The sequence below is a fragment of the Toxorhynchites rutilus genome, chromosome 3 (genome assembly GCF_029784135.1).
Source record: "Toxorhynchites rutilus septentrionalis strain SRP chromosome 3, ASM2978413v1, whole genome shotgun sequence".
NCBI classification, from domain to species: Eukaryota; Metazoa; Arthropoda; class Insecta; order Diptera; family Culicidae; genus Toxorhynchites; species Toxorhynchites rutilus.
Window position 1 is genome coordinate 165,553,780 of NC_073746.1, and position 23,444 is coordinate 165,577,223.

General features: G+C 37.2%; 1 protein-coding gene across 8 annotated transcripts in view; it reads left to right on the top strand.

The window, feature by feature from the left end:
• Nucleotides 1-23,444, top strand: part of LOC129779428 (putative uncharacterized protein DDB_G0279653) — a 202,902-nt gene that overhangs the window by 100,403 nt on the left and 79,055 nt on the right. For all 8 annotated transcript variants that reach the window (XM_055786898.1, XM_055786901.1, XM_055786902.1 and 5 more), the window contains one exon: nucleotides 17,514-17,680. In XM_055786898.1, coding sequence (XP_055642873.1) covers nucleotides 17,514-17,680 — 167 coding nt within the window. The remainder of the gene's footprint in view (nucleotides 1-17,513; nucleotides 17,681-23,444) is intronic.

A 23,444-nucleotide genomic window follows, 5' to 3' on the forward strand; every position in this document is an offset into this window, starting at 1 on the left:
GGTATTCCCCAAAACATATTTTGGTGCACAACCTTAACACCTGCTTCGCCATAGTGTCAGTTCTATGCCTTGATGACAGAAAACAAACAATGTTAACTGCTTGGAAAAAGGCTGAATATTTTCCTCAGCAGAGATTCATTACTAATACCCTAGCGCAAATAATTCCCTCCCGCTATCTCCCCTCCTTGTTTATATTTAGCATTTATTTATTTAATCGTTATCAACAGGCGGAATTTCGTCCCAATATGTCTTGCCTTGTTTCTTCAACAACAACTTGAAATTTTCCAGAATTGGTGCGTGGAAAATCGTATGACACTGAATCCAAGCAAATGTTCCACGATAACTTTCACAAGAAGGAAAGATCCTATTCGCTACAACTATTCTCTCGACGATGCTCCTCTAACTAAACTTGACTGCGTGAAGGATCTAGGAGTGTATTTAGACTGTAAACTGGATTTCAAAACTCACGTCAACTACGTGGTTGGAAAAGCTTCCCGTAGTCTTGGATTCATCATGCGCACTGCGAGGGATTTCACCGATGTACACTGCCTCAAATCTATGTTCAGCGCTCTAGTTCGTTCAAGTCTGGAATACTGTTCAGTAATTTGGAATCCGCACTATCTGAACGGAGTCAACAGAATCGAAGCTGTACAAAAGCGATTTGTCCGGTTCGCCTTATGACGATTACCCTGGAGTAACCCCCATCAGCTACCTAGCTATGAAAGCCGGTGCCAACTAATGGCTCTTGACACGTTGCACGTGCGAAGGGATGTGAACCGCGCCTTATTTGTATATGATGTGCTATTGGCTAGGACAGAATGCCCAGTTATTCTGGAGAACATCAACCTTCTGGTTCAACCTCGAACTTTACGTGACCACGCTTTCCTCCGAGTTCCTTTTCGTCGTACCAATCATGGATACAACTCAGTCATATTGGGTCTTCAGCGTCTGTTCAACAGAGTAGCTTCTGACTTCGACTTCCACTACTCAAGGAATGCGGTTCGGCAAAAATTTTTTGAACAAATACGTAGATTTCATTAATATCATTAATATTACGACTGCAATGGTGTCAGTTTGATGCAATGATTGCAATGACAGAGACATCAGCGAGTGAGTAATTTGGTCGCATTCACAACTGAATCCGAAACGACATGTGATGACACAGAACAAGGAAGAACATGCGTTCTTATGAATACAGAACGATACTAAAAAATGCCTTCCTTTCTTGCTTGAGACTTTAAGGCCCCTGTAGAACTTTACATTATCCATCATATTACTCCTCCACCCCCATTGTCTTGAGAAATGCATTCGATCCCTTGCCGTACATTACACCTCCACCCTTGCTGCCTTGAGAGAGGCAGTCGATCAATCGTTATTCAGTTCGTCCAGCAACGATGTTGACCAGTCGGTGTCCACACAAAGAATGAGAGTTTGCCTCAGCGAAATCCGCTGTTTATACTCTAGGCGAAAATTCCCCTTCGTTCTTCTTCTTTTCCTTTGTTCACGGAGACTTTACATCTCACGATTTTCCCTTCATTGCTCGTCGATAGGTTGCTCGTTATTGACAGCTCTGTTCGGGAAAGCACACAAATGGACAGAACAAATGTATGAGGAAATGGAAATGCTTCCAATTTTCATCAATTTAAACCATATACAGACTATGGAGTTGTAATGTATAGCATATCGAACAAATCTTAGGGAATTTCCGATTCGTTTGGTATGTAAAACGCCAAAATCCGTTCGCGGCAAACATAGTTATTAAGGTTAACGTTATTTCATAAAAACGTGTCCTGTGTTCTGATTGGGCACCCTTAATGGAAGACGTAGTTCTACATCAAAAAATCTTTAGTTAAAGGTTCGATGACCCTGAAATGCGCCAATGAATCCATGTTCTCGCGAGAGCCAACTGGCGATATTTTAAAATTCGGTATCCTCGTTTTGCCAATGCACTCTTCTAGACAAACTGAATGCAGTCACAGGAAATTCTGCATCAGTATCACCACTATGTGCTTGATCGATTAAACGAAAGCTATGGGTAACGGTTGTCCACTAGGTGGCAGGAGAAAAAGGGATGGGGCTTACGATGCAATCTTTCGCTTCTCTTCAGGCTTACAGTGCATCGAGAATGAAATGCACCGTGAAAAGCAACGTTTGTTTTGACAGTAGTATTTAGATATTCTAATAGACGAATTTTCAATTTTATTTTTATTTTTTAATGACAACAAAATAATTTGCTAAATTTAAAGAATGAAAATTTTTTTTTGACGTGGGACTACGTCTAACAGGAGTATATGGGGGGTAAAATAAAAACCTAAACACAGAACATGCAGGAAAAAATGAAAGATTCTAAATGCTTTTAACTCGAACATTTCTTACTGGATCGGAAAGATGTTTGCACCAATTGATAGGGTATATTTCTACGCTTCTATCGCAATTGATAAAATGTTATTTTTCATAAGATAAACAATCCAATAACTGTAAAATGTTAGGCGTTATCTAAACGCCCTAACTGCCTCGTTTTGATTGGCCCGATTTACGGTTCCCCTAACACAGACATCAAAACCAAGCAGCCTAGGGGATATCGGCACTGCAAACACATGAAAGTGTGGGGACTTTTGTTCTCACCGAAATGTGTTCCCTAACACAGACTTCAAAACCAAGTAGCGTTGGAGAAATTGGCATTGCATATACATGAAAGTTGGGGGTATTTTTGTTCCGACTGAAATGTGTTTCCCTAACACATATTTCAAATCCATGGAGCGTGAAAGTGAAAGCGTGAAAATGGAGCATTTTGCCCCGACTGAAATGTGTTTCTCTAACACAGACTTCTAATCCATGAAGCGTAGGGAAATTGGCATTTCAAATACATGCAGGTCGGGGGTAATTTTGTTCCAACTGAAATATGTTTCCCCAACACAGACTTCAGAACCAAGATGTCTGGGAAAATCGGCTTTGCAAACAAATGCATACTGCGAGTACTTTTGTACTCGCTTGCCTTTGTGCAAACTAGAAAATGTTTCCTTAACACGGTCTCCTAAACTTAGGAACCTGGGAAAATCGTGCAGACACTAGAGGCGAATGAACTTTCAAGTATAGTATAAAAAAAGAAGTTGACGTTGTTGATTTGTGCAAGCCGGGGGTACTTCTGTACCCGCATGTTTTTTTTTGCACTTCGAAAAGTGTTTTCCTAACACGGATTACAAAAGCGGGTACGAACACAACGCTTTGGCTCGATTAATCAAGATTGCATTGAAGGATATGCCTTCATATCTTCTGCTCACTGAATTTCTACGTAACCATTTGCCTATTGATTAAACAATATGCGTTCGACGCACATGTCATAATCGAAACTGAGTGCCTAAAGTTCATCAAATCAATCTTTTTTCTCACAAAGCAAATATATTGAGATCAATTGAATTCGGAAATTGTTTCATTCAATTAATACAAACAAATGATTGCTAAGCTAAGGTAGTCCCACGTCAACCTTGCGGTTATATAATAGATATAACTCACCCATTTTTCTCAACTTTTTTCTATAAAAACTTAACTCAAAAACTATAATATTATAATGAAAACGTGTTGATTAAAGTACGAAATATAGAGAGTAATCCAAATTAAATCAAAAGTATTAAACAAATTCAAAAAAAAAACAAATTCAAAAAAGTTTTCCTAATAGCAAAGTACCCCCTTTCGATATATGGATGACTTGTTGGAAATTGTAAGGGCTATTAAAATATATATATTTTTAAGAATTAAAAAATGAATTTCAATTTTGAAAATAATTTATTTTGGGCGTAATTTTTTTAATTTTTTTTATGAATTCAAACTATTTCCTACGTTTTATTCTTTGACCGAAATTTTTCAGGTATTATAGGTTCTGAGTTATAAATTTTTGTAAAAAATATATGAAAATCTTTGGCCCTTTTCAAAAAGTAGTCTAATTCTGTTTTGAATATGTCAAGTATGCAAAGTTGCTTGACACGTTAAGCCTTGAATTTATCAGTTTCGGTCACGGTTCCCAAAGGTAATTATTGTATAAATAGAAAATAGTAAGAAATTCGACTAGAAAGTAGTCACATTTTGTAAAACATCCGAAAACAAACCGTATATATTTTTATTATATTATTTTATAACTGTCAGTTCCAGTCAGTCAACACATTCCTACCAAAAAAACTCAACGTGGTAAGTGACCAATGTCTTCATGCCCGCAACGTTGCACTACTATCTGAGATGGTGCTGCCAACTCCTATGAAATTCGCTACTTGCATTCCGCTGTTACTCTAATTAAAAATTGGACCAATCAAAACGTGAGACTTTGGATAGGGCTTGGAATTTTACATTTATGCAATCGTTTTTTTTTTTCGAATAATATAAATGATTTTCTCTATTGACGCGTAGAAATCTTTCCAATCAATTGATGCAAACATTCTTGCGATGAATAGAATCGAGTACATAGAATCGATTATTACTTTCTGTTTAACCTTTTTCTTTTGGAAGCATCCTCTTGAATGACACTCACGGTCCAAGTACGCGTGACCACAGTGCGAGTTGAAAGAAATTTCTTTGACGAAAAATGAAACATAATTTTACATTCATACGATGTATAGTTTCTCAAAGTTACTTCCATTACAGTTCAATCTGACACATCTATCTAAAACAGCGTTGCGTGTGTTATAATTGACAGTTATAATTAGTCTCGTGTTTCGCCTCGAGCTGTCGCTGCGGCCGCAAACCGCCACCATGATTAATGATTGTATTTATTAATCGATCGACTTAGCTTAGCTTTCTCCTAATCCCCGCATAGAATGACCGTAACTAGGGGCAGTGTCATGTGGCGCCATCTACAAACTCAATCTTAAACTGGTTTCGGAGGCAACCATTTCCAGCTGAACCAGTATATCACTTTCGAAATGACGTTTACAATTAATGCTAATTAAAAATGAACGCCTTCAAGTTTGCACTGCTTGGTGTTTCTGAACGAGCCCCCCGTTTGAGATAGTTAGATTCAACTTTAATCGCGTTGGATAACCACCATTAATAGAATGAGATTCTTGAACACGTAGCATTTCATTCGTGTCTCTTAAATTGTAGGTGATCATTTAAATAATCTCGGCTCTACCCTGTTCGATACTCCTGTCTAGTATTCCTATCAGGTGTGAGTAAAACGTCCGATCGCCATTATGCACAGAAAATGCAACAGAGCGCGAGCATACCGGCAACCGATTATGCTTTTATGGGGTGGTCATCGTCACCATGTGTGGGATGCCCTTCCTTTTTTCCGTGCCACTGGTCTCCACGTCTCAGAATGGATACAAACGAGAGGCAACATGGAGTACAAAGATTTTATTTCGTCAATAACTTCAACAACACCTTTGCTGCCACCTCCTCTAATGGGGCACCTACAATGTTGCGATGCTAGAGCAGAACGGTAACGAGCGCGGGGGGTATACATAAAGAAAATCGACCACCGCGCACCAGGTGCTGTTGATTGCACTTCGTTAGTGCACTTTGTGCAGTGTTTGTGTGGATGCTTATGGGCAGCCTATGTTCTTTATATTAATGATGGGTTGTTTCACCCAGCAGTAAAATTTTATGAGGCTCAATGTATATTCGCCACACGATGGAAGACAAGGAAATTCCCATGTGCGTTAAGGATGACATCAGGTATTGGCTCAATATCAATTAATTGATCTGGATGCTGTACATTCATGCGCATCAGGAAATTTGAAAACAGTACGTTACTTGTTCTCTTGTTTTCCTTGCAAATACAGCGATATTAAATTATAACAACAAGTCAGAAGTGTTTGTTACTGCACTGAAAAATGATTTACTTACTGCTTCGCTCTCAAACTTTTTTTTGTGAACAGGATACCTGCTTTTCAGCTAATAGTTATTAGGCACTTTCAAATATTTCGATGCAGTAGGGAGCAGAATCTATTGTCGAAAATATTCAAATGATCCACGTAAAAAGAATATGTTTATTTAGATTGTGTAACACACAAAAGAACGCCAATGTTAAAAATTTTTTTTTGAATAAAATTATGAAGCATTTTTCATGGCATTATGCATCTGAAATTGATCGAATTTCAGATTCATTTCTCAATATGTTTCCTTACTTTTTTTCTTATCTTTTCTTATCTCTGTTCCTATATGCCCTATTCCTTATTATTCCTATCCATCGCTTTTTTTTTACTTTTGACATAGAACTATGTCTTTGATTTCTATATAGGGGGTAACTCTACAAAAAATGTAACGTTCCTTTAAGAGTTTTCGAATTCATATTACTCAAAATCGTTATTGCAACATATGTCGTGTTGCATACAATTAAACTGGAAATTTATCCAGCTTGGAACACGAACAGAAAATATTGTAAAAACAATTAAAAAATTTGACGATTGAAATGGGTATGTTTTTTTGATTGCACTAACCACTCGCTTTCCTCCGTGACGCAATGAGCAATCTTTTTGCCTTTTTACATCACCTGGCTACAAAGTTATTTCAACTCTGTACATACAATGTTCCGGACAACGTGGCAACAAAGGAGAAATTCTATTTTTATCTATAATATATTTCTGTAATCATAGATTTATTTGACTTAGGCTTATATTTATGTAGATCATAACTGTTTAGACTTGCGTTTAAAAATAATAAATGATGACTCCTTGTCTTCTTCTGCATGATTGAATAAACAGAAGAAATGGGTTAATGATATTTTTGTGTACAATTGTTAATAGAACGTGATTCCGGATTCTACCACGTTATCTCATCTAAGCCGTTTGAAGGATACAAGTTCATACAGGAAACAGTTTTTAGAGCCTCCATTTGATGTTTCAAAAGAGAAAAAATGCAGATTTTGCTCAATGAAAAACTCAATTCAAATGCAATTACTACACACAATCACAGCGCTATGTCAAGATCCCGTCCGTGCCCCTAGACGCGGACCCATCAACTTTTTCTCTTTAGTGTTCTCCCTTTACCTTTCTTCCCTTTTCCTTACTATCCTACTTCGATTTACCTATTGAGCAATTTCAAATGAAATCGTGCTGGAAATGCAGATCTTAAAAACATGTATTTTTGATTCGAATGAAAGTTTGTATTCCGTTTGGGTTGGAGGAAATTGGAGTTTCCAACCGCAATTGGGATTTTTTGACTCAAGTGTATCTTTTGAAAAGGGCGTATCGATTCTAGTAAGAGAAATCTTTGATTATTGATATCTCAAAAAGTATGAGTCGAACCGAAATAGTGTCTTCGAAACAGTTATAGGGTATTGATGTTAAAACGTGAAAAAAATATACACTGAGAAAAAATTAGTACTCTTCATTCATTTACTTTGTGGAGCATCGATTTTTTATGAATTTCCGAAACTTCGATTTTTTGTGTGTTAACAATTATTTTTAGCCACAAATTATGAATCCTGATGTGATTTAAAATGAAAAAGATCTTCATCAATCTCCTTCTAATTGCAGCCACTCTCGAGATATTTGAAAAAAACATTTCTAATTTGTCTTTTTTAATTTTTTTTTATTTTTATATATATATATACATATATATATATATATATATATATAGTCAGCTATATATATATATATATATATATATATATATATATATATATATATATATAGTCAGCTATATATATATATATATAAATATATATATATATATATATATATATATATAGTCAGCTATATATATATATATATAAATATATATATATATATATATATATATATATATATATATATATATATATATATATATATATATATATATATATATATATATATATATGTAATTGTAGAACACATGTGATTTGATTTTTTTTTAATTTTCCCAGAGTTTCCGAAAATTTTCAATTGTCATATTCGGTTGAAATATGTTTGGTTGAAATATTTGCATTATTTTTATAAATCTTTTTTCCAGAGGAGGAAGGGATGTTATACCATCATAGAAACATTCCTCGTACACAAGAACCCTCACATCCCAAATTTGGCTTGATTGGTTCTCGAGTAATGCAGAAGTTTGTGTTTCATTTAACCTCCATATGCCAAATTTGGTTCCGTTTGCTTCATTAGACTTATCACTGAAACATAATTGCTAGCAGCATAAATAAGTTTCCTCGCTATGACCCGAAAAATGAACGACTGGGCCATCTTTGGAAAGGACAGGTTTACGGAACATTTTACCAATAATGGTCTTCTGTCTCTCGTGTAGAAACCCCAGCGTTAAGAAGACTTTTCCATTAATAGCGAATATTTTTATGAGAACATGTGAAAGGAATTTTTATGAAAACATGTAGGAGGGTTGTGCTATGCGACAAGTTCGAAGGATAGTATCAATAAAAATATTGAGCTAGCTGATTCAACTAGTTCGAAATAAAGTATTTCGTTATATCGTCACAGTTTCATGAAATTAATCCGAATCGAAATAGAAATGTCTCATTCTGTACTCCTCCAAAATAACATTGATAACATAATAAAAGATAACATTGAACTGTGTTAGTAAATCCATTTTTTTATTTTTTTAACGACACTACTTAGCCGTCGTTTAACTCAATTAAAAATCACATACAATTCGACAGGCGTTTATAAATTTCATTGTTTAAGCTGACTAAATGTATTAGGAACTACAGCTAAAGTACTATCAGAGAATTTAATGACAAGCATACATCTGGAATTTTCCGAAAAATTACTTGAAAATCAGGGAATATCAGGGAATTTTTTTTCGAATTTTGAGTCGACACCCTGTCTATAACTATTTCTAAGACACTATTTGACGACATTTTTGAGATATAAATTATCAAAGATTTTTCTTATTTAAATCGATACACCCTTTTCAAAAGTTAGTTGCATTTGAGTCAAAAAATTCACAATTGCTGTGGAACACTCATAATTCCTCCAACCCAAACGGAATACTCTAAATTGCTCTATTCTGTACGTACGAAATATCGATCGATCGAATTAAATAAGTGGCGCTGCAGAGGTGTTGCGCGTGCCTCTTAGTGGTGAACATTAATAAAAACAGGTACCAAATGACGAGGGGAGGCAGTGAGGTACATCGACATGGTGTCCGCCTTCCTCCCCGAATTGGCGCTTCGCTTCAGATAAATCTTCACGGCCGAGTCACTTACCGGCGCGCACGCTTTCCGTTCAGTTTGGCGCTCCGCGAATCAGACAAGGCATAGAAAGATCCACACAAAAACGCACACGCGCGCATTAGGTGGAATATGAAATTAATATACTGAATAAATTAACATATACTTATCAATAAATTCCATTCGGGTGTTGCGCCTGTGTTGTCCTGCCTCCATGTGGAACCGATTGCCGTCGGCTTCTCCGGGGTTCGAAAAGTAGCGCTGCAGCACCATTTGTATCACGATTTGTCGTGGCTACTATCACCTGGCCGGAGCGCACACACTTGGGATGTACCCCAAGCAAGCATGATGGATGCGTAGGAGTACCCGTTTCTTCACACTAATGCTGTCGCGGCTAAATTGTTAAATCAAGTAAAATCAATCGATGCATATGTTTCGTCGCGTATTCGTGTGCCCGAGTTGATGGTGCGTTCAATGTCGCCACATGCACCTCTGACTCGGATGATGATGATAATGATGTTGATTCTAGTTCTGCGAAGGGCTCAGACTATGTTTGGCCTTGCAGAGGATGGTCAGAGAATTAATATTTATTGAGACGTGGTGAAGCTGAGAAAAGAAGATATTAAAATTAGCGGAAAACCAAACTCTATCACTATTACAGGTGTTCGTGCAGGGTCATTGTGGAAAAGGTTGTTCACAATTTAAAATATTTCATAACAAAGTTATTGTTTTACACCAACAGTAGGGAATCAATAATCTTCATAATCTTCAAGTAATGAGCGGTATAAATAAATCAATTGTTGGTAGCGTTGAGTTTTAATCGTTCACCAAGTCTTCAGAGTAGACCCCATCTGTTTGGCCCCAACAAACATATAGCATTGCCTTCCTGCCAAAGCGACTTGAACTTGGATGATATTCTGTACATTCGATTCTCGAAATAAATCCACTCACCATCCCCTGTGACGGAATGATGCAAAACCGAATTTGCGAGTGCACGAGCCTCTCGTTTAACCCTCAAAAACCCAATTTTTTATTTGCGTGAAAAACTGCAGTAGATAATATTTTTGTTGAGGAAATCGAAGAACACAACGAATTTGTTTTAAAGTCGCGGCTTTTTTATTTATATCACAAAACCAGTAATCCGCCTTAAGGAGGGTTTTTGTATCTGGTCGAAAAAAAATATTTTTTTTGAACTGCTCGCAATAGTTATTCCTTATGATGGAGAACATAAAACATTTCTGGTTTGACTGCAGGTGTAAATTGATGTCGCAATTAAGGTGTATGACTTGTGTTTCCGATGTGCATTTCGGATATTTGCATGTCTGCTGATTTTGCTTCGGATCAGCAATCTCAGCTTTTTAGTGGTATGTTTTGTTGTTCTTCAATTTTCTGGGCATTGCTCCCACAGTCGTCTTCAGGATCTACTTTGTCATGTCCCCATACCGTGCTGGAAAACAAACCTATAAAAACACAAAAATAGATCCAATTTCTGCAAAACTGCTGTATCCAATGTTTAATTTTCAGTAGGTTACACTTCAAAAGGAGTCGGAATTTTTTCGCTCAACTATCCAACACCGCCTTAAGGCGGGTTATGGTTTTACCGAAAAACTGTGTTTTATTATTTCCATAACTTGATAACTTGAAACTTGATGACGAACGTAAAATACTAATCTAAATAAACTTACTGAACAATTTTTCCACAAATGAAATGATCAAAAAGTGTGTTTGTGCTTCGTTTAAATTGTGCGACCGAAATATAAATATATTTTTTTCCTCTTTTATTTCGAATTTCCGACTTTCGACATAAAATACTCATAGCAGAAACCAGCCAACATAAAACCTATTTGTTTGTATGATAGATGAAATTATTTTGAAGACGTGCTAGTTTGGGCGAACATTTAAAATAATGTCTAAATAATTATAAAAAAATCCGTGAAGCCCGTCCAAAGACAGGGTTAGGTTGTAGAGGGTTCACTCATGTGGATCGATCGGGTTTTTATGAGAAATTTTTTTGATTCGACCAATATTCAAAATCCGTTCACAGCTAAAAAGGGTTATAAACATTTAGACTTTTTCATATATAAACGAATGCCCGCTCGGACATTCACTCAGTTATGATTGCGCAGCGGTTGATGTACAATCGTTTGAATCTGTGTGTTTCCCTAACACAGATTTCAAAACTAATGAGCCTGGGGAAATCAGCGTTGCAAAATATATGCATGGAGCGGGTACTTTTGTACTGGTAATTGAATTCGTAATTTGTTACATTCAATCACTGGTCTTATCATTAATTTAATTCATATACTCAAATGATGACCAACCCAACAGTAGTCCTACGTAAATCATGCGGTCGTATCTTAGGTATATCCATAGTTTCCTTTTTTTTTTTTTTTTTTCCAAAAATGACCTTTTTCAAAAATTTGAACCACTGAACCGATTCAGATGATCGTCACATCAAATTGAAGTCAATGAGCTAGTATTCATCGAAAAAATATGACAAATACAAAAATATTGGATTTAGTATTCGTAATTATTGATTGAATTTGTTTTTTTTATAATTTTATGGTCTCGGTACCAAAAGTGTTATATTTTTTTATATTTTGTCTTGAAAGTTGGAAAATATCCAATCCATAATCCAGTATTTCAACAGTTCTGATTTTGTGAAAATGTCATTTTTCGAAAAAGGGTTAAAAAATAAGGGTCTCATATTTCGCGATAAGGAGCAACACTATCAACTTTCCCGAAAATATCAGATTGACTATATCGATATTCATTGAAAATTTACAATTGTGCCTGTGGAACTTTTGCCGTCTCAACGTATGCATTAACTAGCGTCATTTAGTAATACTTAGTTGAGATTTCTTTAGTCAAAACACGCTTTGAATGTATTCCAAGGGGCAAGCTCTAGAATACGCGTGACCACAGTGCAAGACGAAGGAAATTTCTTTGACGAAAAATCCCCCGACCAGAGCGGGAATCTGGCGTAGTGGTAACATTCATACCTCTCACGCAGAGATCACGAGCTCAATTCTCACTCCCGACATTCTTCCAAAAATGGAAGTAAAAAGTGACGAGCCAGCCGAAATGTGTTGAAAGTCACTAAAATAAAAAAAAATCTATAGTGGTTAGATACTACACTCACATCTCTAAGGGGGGGCTGCCATACAAATGAAACACAAATTTCTGCATTATTCTAGAATTAATCAAACAAATGAAACCAAATTTGGCATGTGGAGGTTTTAGAGTGCAATAAATATTTTACGTTGGTTAGACACTCCACGCTCCTCTCTAAAGGGTGTGTCACATCAAATTGCATCACGGAAAAAACGCTGTAGAAATTCGCTCAGTAGACCGATCCTTTTGAAAATTTTAAACAGTAAAATAAAAACTATTAAACAACTTTTGGCATTTTCTTTTTATTCATACTTCGAGCCCAAGCCCGTATGCTCGCACCTCGCTCGGTTCTGTACAACGTCAGGTTGTAGTTTTTTTTTAACAGAAATCCATTTTCTCTTGAAGTCTGCCTCCGATTTGACAACTTTTGGGTTCTTCCGGAGGGCCTGCTTCATAATCGCCCAATATTTCTCTATTGGGCGAAGCTCCGGCGCGTTGAGCGGGTTCATTTCCTTTGGCACGAAGGTGACCCCGTTGGCTTCGTACCACTCCAACACGTCCTTTGAATAGTGGCACGAAGCGAGATCCGGCCAGAAGATGGTCGGGCCCTCGTGCTGCTTCAATAGTGGTAGTAAGCGCTTCTGTAGGCACTCCTTAAGGTAAACATGCCCGTTTACCGTGCCGGTCATCACGAAGGGGGCGCTCCGCTTTCCGCAAGAGCAGATCGCTTGCCACACCATGTACTTTTTGGCAAACTTGGATAGTTTCTGCTTGCGAATCTCCTCCGGAACGCTGAATTTGTCCTCTGCGGAGAAGAACAACAGGCCCGGCAGCTGACGAAAGTCCGCTTTGACGTAGGTTTCGTCGTCCATTACCAGGCAATGCGGCTTCGTCAGCATTTCGGTGTACAGCTTCCGGGCTCGCGTCTTCCCCACCATGTTTTGCCTTTTGTCGCGGTTAGGAGCCTTCTGAACCTTGTATGTACGCAGGCCCTCCTGCTGCTTGGTCCGCTGGACGAATGAACTTGACAAATTCAGCTTATTGGCGACATCCCGGACCGAACTTCTCGGATCACGTCTAAACTGCTTAACTACGCGCTTGTGATCTTTTTCACTGACGGAGCATCCATTTTTGCCGTTCTTCACCTTCCGGTCGATGGTTAGGTTCTCGAAGTATCGTTTTAGTACTCTGCTGACCGAGAATTGGACGATTCCCAGCATCTTACCGATGTCCCGATGTGACAACTTCGGATTCTCGAAATGAGTGCACAGGATTAATTCACGACGCTCTTTTTCGTTCGACGACATTTTTCCAAATTTACGAAAAATTGACAGTGAAGCATGGTCAACGTGATCTATACACTCTTATCTGATTATAAGCGAAAGCTGAAGATATAATTCCTAAAAATTAAATTTCTACAGCGTTTTTTCCGTGATGCAATTTGATGTGACACACCCTTTAGGGGGGAGCTGCCATACAAATGAAACACAAATTTCTGCATTACTCAAGAATTAATCGAGCAAATGAAACCAAATTAGGCATTTCGAGGTTTTTGGGTGCATTAAATGTTTTACGGTGGTTAGATGCTCCTCCCCCCTCTCTTTAGGAAGGGGGGGGGGGGTCGTGCAATACGAATTAAATACATATTTCTGCATTACTCGAGAACTAATCAAGCAAAATGAGCCATATTTGGCATGTGGAGGTTATAGGGGGCACGAAACGTTTCTATGGTGGTGCGACATACCTACCCTCCCTGGGGAAATTCGAAAAATTCAATTCGCATGTGTTCTACAATTACATATTGACAAGCATTGTTAGCCCATTTGACGTTTGCGGTAACGAAATTGATCTTCGTTCGAAAGTAGAAAAAGATTTTAATGTGATGAAACGCACTGGCACGAGCATTGTGTCTGAAATAATCAGATATTATAATGTCGAGTATTGGTAAAAGTACTGTAATTTTATAGTAAAACAGGAAGTGGGTTATATCTATGGTATAACCGCAAGGGTGACGTAGGACTATCGTTGATTTAGAGATCATTTGTTTGAAGTTGAATCTAAATCCATTCTGAATGAATGAATAAATGAATATTTGGGGGACTTCGAAAACGAGAGCGTTGCGTTGGAGGCTCAAGGTTTTATGCATCCAATTTTTTATATGGATATTTTATGGATAGAAAACATTAAAATAAACTCTTTCGCTTGAATATAATTTTCAATTCCAAGGGGAACTGGCAGATTATTTTCCAGCAACGATTAGATATTTCTACATTTTCCTCGATACTGGAAGCCCACCAGTGGTTAATACTAACTCGATAACCACCTGTTAATAGTACTTGATTGAAAAATATTTGGTCACAGTGTTACATGGATGGAAAACATTAAAATAAACTCTTTCACATAAATGTATTTTTAAATTCCCAGAGGAACTGGCAGATTATTTTCCGGATCTTTCTCGATGCTGAATGGCATCCAAACGGAAAGAATTCTGCGCGTGTATGTGTCGATCCTTCGCCGTCCACCTTCTCCAACACGTTAGGCAACGATGTTGTCTTGTCGATGTCCTCACGGAAAATGAATGTGTTTCACCACCAGAATATCGCTTAAGTATGCTTTTTGTATGTGATTGAATCGAGAGAAGGTGTGGTTTAGGATGGCAATTTGGAAGGCAAACTAGAGGGGAATGAACTCTCTGAGCTCGAAACTTTCGGCGACTGAGCAATAATCGATTGCGTGCGCATACAATATTAGATACGGAAATATCCTACTGATGGGGAAGAATAATCTTCAGAAGCTTTCCTGCTAATTACACTTGGTTGAAAAATTACAAAATCAAATGTATTTGATCGCTGTGTTATATGGTTAGAAAACATTAAAATAAACTCTTTCACATGAATGTATTTTTAAATTCCCAGAGGAATTGGTAGATTATTTTCCAGAAATTATTAGATCTTTCCGGAACTTTCTCGATGCTGAATGGCATCTAAATGGAAAGAATTCCGCGCGTGTATGTGTGTGTAGCGATGTCTTCCCGGGGAACCGTTTGTGGCATCACTCTCCTCCTAATGGATTCCCTTCTGGCCTCGGGTGCACAAACAGGCTCTTGGTGACACCGTTCATCCGCGCTTTCATGATAAACGAAGAGCTTCACCACAACAGCGACAACATGCTCCAATCGCTGTTCAATTAGAACTGAGTGGATTTCCGAGCGGCGCTCGCTTATATACCGATTGGTGTTTTCAATAGCCTGTTTTGAATGCAATTTTAAGACTATTGAAACAAGTTTTTGGATCAAAAAGTAACAAGTATAGAACGCGTAGACATTTTATCTTTCGAATGAAGTGTTTATCATACCATTTCGTTCAGTTGTTTAGGAGCTATTAACGCTCAAAATCTCGGTCTCCGGCGTAACGCTTTCGTTTTCGAAACTTTGATTTTACACCCCGCTATAGAAATGAAAGACGTAGTCCTACGTCAAAAAATAATTTTAAAGGGTAGATTAGAATATCAGTGAACAGTTCTGCGATGGGACCCATGAACGTGCGCTTAGTAAAAAACGTGGGTAAAAACTTTGGGCGGGACGAAGTTTGCCGGGTCAGTTAGTATTATATAAAACTAACTATAGCTCGAAATCTATTAAAATTGATCGTATCTATGAAGTCAGCTATTTTTGTCTAATTTAGAGTAGAATTGTTCTAAATCACGAGGGTAATTATTTTGAAGATAAATAAAGTAATTTCAACTGAAAAAATACTCCTTTTAAATTATATGGTTTTGAAAAAAATTAGTGAAATACAACATTGAATAGAATGAAATTAATCGCGGAGGCCGAGAGATCTCTGACGTCGTACATCATTTATCAATCGAACACGGTACTTCATGACTTGACATACAGCCATTCCATTCAAACCGATATCAGCTGGTTCAATATCTTTTAATAAAAGGCTAGCTCATTGGCTTTAATTTGATATGTCGATCATCTAAAACGGTTCAGTGGTTCAAAAGTTATGAATTAAAAAAAAAAGTCATTTTTAGGAAAATGTGGGAATAATTGATTTTTCGAGCCGCCTTGAAATGGAAATGGTCACCCTAACGAAAAAATAAAAAATAATGTTTTGTGATAAAGAACAAAAATTACCACCTTTCACGAAAATCTGAGATCCACTATATCGGTTTTGGCATGGACTGGCTGCAAAAAGACATGAAGCTCTGATGAGTACAAATCTAGCACACAGTAGAAAAAATAAATATGCACTCCTAGTCCGCGTCCGTCCCTCTGAACAATTATTGAAATAAACACAGCAAGTTTGCGCCCCGTGGCTGCCTACCACCCCAAAAACTAATCTATGCAAAATTAACAAACTGTAAATGATTTGTTGCAACCTTCCGCGATTGCCTGTCGGGCTATCAAGTGTCAATAGCTTTGAACGCGGCGCAAACCATGGAAACTATATTTATTTGAGTGGTGGCTGCAAGGCGCGCACAGTTGACCTCTATTTTAACGCAGCAACAGCAACAGCAGTCCTACTGCCGTTTCCAGGCCCCCTAATTTACATTAGAAATCTATAATCAAGCAAATGCGATGACAAGTTCCAGCTGTAATGTGTACCTTATTCGCTCGCAGCTGATAGGCGGTGGGTTATATACACGGAACAGTTGCCCTAGGGTGGATCCAGTTTTGTTCAGCGACACGTAGCGTCAAGTAGATCGAGCCGGGGAAGTTTGCTTAGACCACCCTAGTGTTCATCAATATTCAAAGAAACAAACGTGGCTCGTGGGATTGCTGACCTTTAAAATTATCGCATGCCACTTTGCTTTGATATGGACTTTAAGAAGCAACGTTGAAATAAAACGCTTCGCGCGTTGGGAGGAGTCCATGTCCATAATGCACACAACCAGATTCTTCGGGTAATGAAATTTTGAATTGTAAATTACAAAGTGAATCCGAAAGCCACGCTCTATCTCTCATCAGCTTCGGCAGATCGCGCAGCTTATTATTCATAGCGCATATTTGCATACAACGTTAGGCCCCACTTGGGAAGGGGGTGGCTCCAAATGGACAAAACGCACCGTTTTGGACCGATGATTCGCGTACGCATACGCGTTGATAATTATAATTTTTTTCTCTGACTTCGCTTTAATTATTCAAATTTAATGCCAATGATTACAATCTTCGCGGCCTTCGGAAGACAAATGTAGAAAAAAAGAAAAGAAATGAATACACAGCAAAAGAAGCTGTGGGTGAAAACTGAGTAATAATTAATTCCACCTATTATAATTATAATTCTTCTTCCGCTCTTTGCAGACATTAATGATCGGATTATCGCTATGGGCTACCCGGCGGAGCACATGGAGTCAATCTACCGCAACAAGATCGAGGACGTGCAGAAGATGCTAGAGAAGAACCACGCCGGATGCTACAAAATCTACAACCTGTGCTCGGAGCGAAGCTATAACCACAAGCGCTTTCCGGTAAGTTTGGGACAGCCGGCCGCCCGGTGGGTTATGATTAATTTTCTACCGATGTGTATGAAATGAATTGTCTTGATCGATCGTTTTCAAAAAATGCATGGAACCGATACGCACATATTGATCATCGACCAAACAACTAAAGAATAACATAAACGTCAAAAAACAAGGTTCTGTTTGGGGTTCAACTCCAGCTTAAATATACCAAATGTTTTTTGAATTATTGTAAAGTATCTTTTGTAAAAATCTTTTGTTTTATTGTAAAGTATCCGCCATATTGTTATCCTATGCAATTCTACAATTCTGTTAATTGGTAATGAGACAGATTTGTGCAAAATAAGCCATTAACGAGCAACTGTTGAAATTATTTTTCGACGGGAGCATTTGACGTAATTTTGATTATTGGCGCGAAAGAAACTCCAATCTTCAAGAATAATTTTTTTTTCGATATTTTATTTTCCGGGAATGATGCTAGCTAATAAATAAGGCTATCATTTGGTGTAAAAATATTACCATAAGGTTACTCTCCAAAGACATGAGAAATTATCAAATTTACTGTTCGTTTTTTTCAACTTTTAATGTCGTTAGTGGGTTAAATAAAATTGAGAAAATGAAACATGAACCTGAACCTGAGTATCTTCGGTTTAGAGGAATTTTCATAGAAGTTCAAGATTATAGCGTTCAATGAACGATAAACAATAAAAAAATTCAATGTCATGAAACGTTATCTGCATATTAAAACCGGCATTACACAAGAAAATATGCCTATACACACTTTCAATGCGAACTTATTAGTTATATTATATTTCTGAAGACAACAGTCGTTGAAATATTTCAAATATATTCCAGGAATTTGGGTTTTCAAAGAAAATGCTTTATATACCATCCAAATTTATATTATAGCATTCAAAATATGCCCCTTCTGAAGCAATACACATTTTCTAACGAACAATCCGGACAACGAAACACTTTTTATCTAGGGGAAATTCAAGTTTACACATAAAAAACCGAATCTGACATTCACTGTCAAAACACAACAATATCTGCTTTTGCAAACGTAGTTAGTGGGAATCTGTTAAAAAAAGGAGATATTCAAATTGTTTTTAAAACAAAATGTATATTTTCCCTTCGGTGGAGTGTCCTTCTTACACGACTTGATTAGTACACTGAAATCACCATTGACAGGATTTTTTTACGCGTTTTTAGGAATATTTAAACGCGCATTTTTTCGCGAATTTCCAAATTTATGCGGTTTTTGTTTTCAAAAGGAGTTCACTGATTAGTAACTGAGAAACGAAAGGGGAAACAGATATCATGATTGTAGCATGTAAAAAAAAATTCGAATAATTATTTGTTAGAATATGGGTTGCATTTTAAACTAATAATTCACTGTTTGTTGGATTTTTACACGGAATTTGAAATTCACGCGGTTAATTTTTGCGCAGACTTTGGAATTTACGCGTATTTTGTAATTTATGTGGTTTTTTACACGGATTTTGAAGATTAACGCGGTTTTCTTTGACGCGTTTTTTTTATACGCGGCATTTACAACTCGCGTAAAAAGCTACCCCAGCGTATTCTTTTAACATCAATATTTCTGGAGTTAAAATGAGAAAATTTACCGCTGATTCGATGAAATGGAAAGAAAGTAATGCTACAATACTCACGTAACAAAACATATCCACAAAATTACTTGTTAGCAAAGAGAACCTTATTTTCTGCAGTTGAAAATTTACATCAAACTGTTATTCGCAGATAACTTTTATGTTTTCATTCACAATTTTGACAGATGTCCAGTTAGGTGTATCCAGTGAGTGTCAGATCTATTGATTTATTGATAGTCCATTTATACTGTATTGCTTTGTACATAATTCAAATTTAAAATAAAAATGTATTTTATCAATTATACGCCCTGCCCTTCTTTCCTTTCTGTCTGATTCTTATGTACTTGGAAATTGCTGAACCGATCGATATGAATATTTGTATGAAGGGGTTTTAGGGGCCGGAGGTTCTTATGGGGCTGCCATTCAAATGAAACACACATTTCTGCATAACTCAAGAACAAAGCAAGCTAATGGAGCATGTGGAGATTTTAGGGGGCAATAAATGTTTCTATGGTGGTAGGATACTCCTAAGGGAGGGCTACCATTTAAATAAAACACAAATTTCTGCCTAACTCGAGAACTGATCATCATGGTGCAAAATTCATTCCACAAATCTGACCGTTTGCGATGAATTTTCTATCTCAAACGCCTCATTACACCAAAGTAATACTGCATAACAAGATAATACTCTCAACTGGCCGTTTGTTCCCTCCGGAAGAAATTCTGAATGGACAACACCACGAATATCGAAGAAAACAGTCTGCATTAGCATCACTTTTGATCGACTTTTACGTTTTTTTTTTGTAAACCCAAGTCTCGTCGTCAATAATTATGCGTTGAATGGGCATGAGATCGTTCACATACTCAGCCACTTCATTGCGATTAAATTTTTGAAAAAATGGGCTCTTCTGGCACTAGTCGCGCTGCGAGTCTTGCCCAAAACATCAACCAAAATATGACAAATGAATGAATGTCTTATACCATTTATACACCCGTGTTCACGACATAGTTGAGTCATCAAATGTATTTTGCAATATTGTCAACGCTTCGGCACACTAAATTCCTCGCAATATTTTTTATCAATAATATTATCCATATTAAAAATCGGCGAACCAGAAAAAAGTTATCTTGTTTTTAATGACACTGTAAAAAAAACTAAATGACAGATTGTGCTCAAAATCGACATTAAGACCACTGACGGTAGTACCAACTTCAAAAAGAAAAAAAGAAAAAGTCCAGCGGGAAGATTCAAAATTATAAATTCCCGGTATATAGAATGTGTACATGCCAGATGTGGAGCATGTCTCCATTAAAAAAAGCCAAATGAGACAGATTTGGGGCAGTTCACAGGACCACATAAGCATCTTTCACATAGTGTTTTTAGATGCAAATAACTTTAAATCGAAATAAAACACAAATAAATGGTGATAGAGCTTTATTCGGAAGATAGTTTTTTTGCCATTTTTATTTGAAAATGATTTCCGACATATGGCTACCTCGGTTGTCTAGAGGAATACTTAATCAGCAAGTAAAACACGCTTTTGGGTCAATGAGTAATAAGCATCACTTGTAGATCTTTTGTCTTTCGAATGAATTGAATATCGTACCACTTTGTTCAGTCGACAAAGAGACATTACCGTTCAAAACCTTGTACTTCCAACGTAATCTCTCTTTTTCGAAACTTTGAGCTAACGCCCCAGTACAGAAATGAAATTCGTAGGCCTACGTCAAAATAGTCCAATTTTGGTCAATTGCATGGTTTTGGGCCAATTCATTATGTCGACCGTAAAATTTACAATGAGAGGGATGAGTTTAGAAAACAGAGCCACGGTTTTCTAAAAACATCTGCACAATTTGCAAGCGTTGTTTTGGTGTCACTCTTTTCATTATTGGATCAAACTAAACACGAAATAGGTGAACATAAGCGAAGTAAGTAGCACAAATATCAATAATTGTTGTCAAATTAGCGTTCTAATACATTTCTTCCGACGTGAAATATATTTTTCTCATTCCGTCACTGAAGAATTCCTTTGGTTTTTCTCGAAATCATGGCTCGACTGCTGACTGCTGATCTTTAAGTACAGGAAACTAATAAAAGTCACAGAGTGCAAGTGGGTCAAATCATTGTTCAGAATTATCGACACCACGGTGTTGATGAGTCTCTCATTCTTGTGTAGTCCACAACTCATCTCGCCGCAACGACACCAAGACGCACATTCATGATCATGCAGGAAGTCTCCAACCAACCGAGTCACCAGTATCGCCCGTCACCCGTTATATGTTACAACCAACAAAGTCATCTAGGTCCTGAAGTCACGGTAGAAGCGGTAGAGATCTTCCAAAATCTCTCTCAATTCGTTCCGTACCTGAGATGATAGATGATTGCTTGACATTTGTAACAAACTTATTCTATTTAATGTTCCGCTTGTTCCTCGCAAACATGATGGGTTGATTCGGAAGCCTTGGTTGATTGCTGATCTTCGCCACAAGAGGGATACGGAAAATGAGTATACGCTATTTCTAGTCGAAAATCACAGTCAACTGTAACTTTTGACGTGGGAATACGTCTAACCGGAGCATATGGGGGGTAAAATGAAAACCGAAACACAGAACATACAGGAAAAAGTGAAAGATTCCAAATGTTTATTACTCGAACATTTCTCACTGGATAGGAAAGATGTTTGCATCAATTGATACGGAATATTTCTACGCTTCTATCGCAGTTAATAAAATATCATTTTTCATCAGATAAACAATTGAATAACTATAAAATGTCAAGCGTTATCTGAACGCCCTAACTGCCTAGTTTTGATTGGCCCGATTAACGGTTTTCCGAACACAGACTTTAAAATTAATGTACCTGTGGGAATCCACTTAGCAAATATACATGCAAGTAGGGGGTATTTTTGTTCCAACCGAGCTGTGTTTCCCTAACACGGACTTCAAATCAATGTGCCTGGGGGAATCCGCTTTGCAAATACATGAAAATCGGGGGTATATTTGCTCCGACTGAAATGTGTTTCCCTAACACAGACTTCAAATCCCAGGAGCGTGGTGAAATTGGCATTGCAAATACATGTAAGTCTAGAGCATTTTTGTTCAGACTAAAACGTGTTTCCCTAACACAGACTTCAAATCCATGCAGCGTCGGGAAATTAGCATTGCAAATACATGCAAGTCGGGAGCATTTTTGTTCCGACTGGAATGTGTTTGTCTAACTTCAAAACCAAGATATCATCATACCAAACGTAAAAGGACTGTCATTGAATTTACTTGGAACGAAGAACATAATCTATCACAATGCATGTGAGATCAAACATTATGCAATCTTTTTACTCACAAAGCAAATATATTGAGTTTAATTGAATTCGGAAATTGTTTCATTTAATCAAAAATTTAATCAATACAAACAAATGATTGATAAGCTAAGGTAGTCCCACGTCAACCTTGCGGTTATATCATAGATATAACCCACCCATTTTTTTCGGTACATAAAAGTTGTATACACGAACTAGATGATACCTAAGGAGTAGGTTCACACGGAGACTATAACAGAATTTGAAGCAAAATCTGGACTTTATTGAAAACTAAAAAGAAATATTGGAAACAAACCACTGCGAAATTCTCTAAATATGGGTATCTGCTTGGGAATCGGTCGTACAAAATATTTCGCCATATAATACATTAAGAATTTGCACGCAGTGAGGCATTTACATGTGGCTGAAACGGTTGTCCAGAAGAAGAGATCCATACTGGGAATAGAGACACGAGTCTCGTATAATATTCTCGAGACGACAAGAAACAAATGATTTTCAGTTGCTTCAACAAAACTATGCTAAATCATCGGTTCTTTTCAGGGCCATCAGAACATATTGCTAAAGAGTTTATTTAAAAACTTTCAATGTATTCTAAAATAACATCCTAAGTATTTTAAAGCGAATTAATTTTTATAATTATTTTACCGGGGCGAGCTCGTGTGAATTCAGGAGTATGTTCGTAGACTTATGATTTTTATAATCATAAAGGGTTTGAACTTTTCTTGTTCATTTTACTCCAGTGTTTAAAGAAGGCCAATTTGGAAAACTGAATTAAACTTTCGGCCTCGAGTAAGACCATTTGAAATGCCTAAGCAGTGTTTTCTGGTTAAAAGTGGCGTCTTTCAG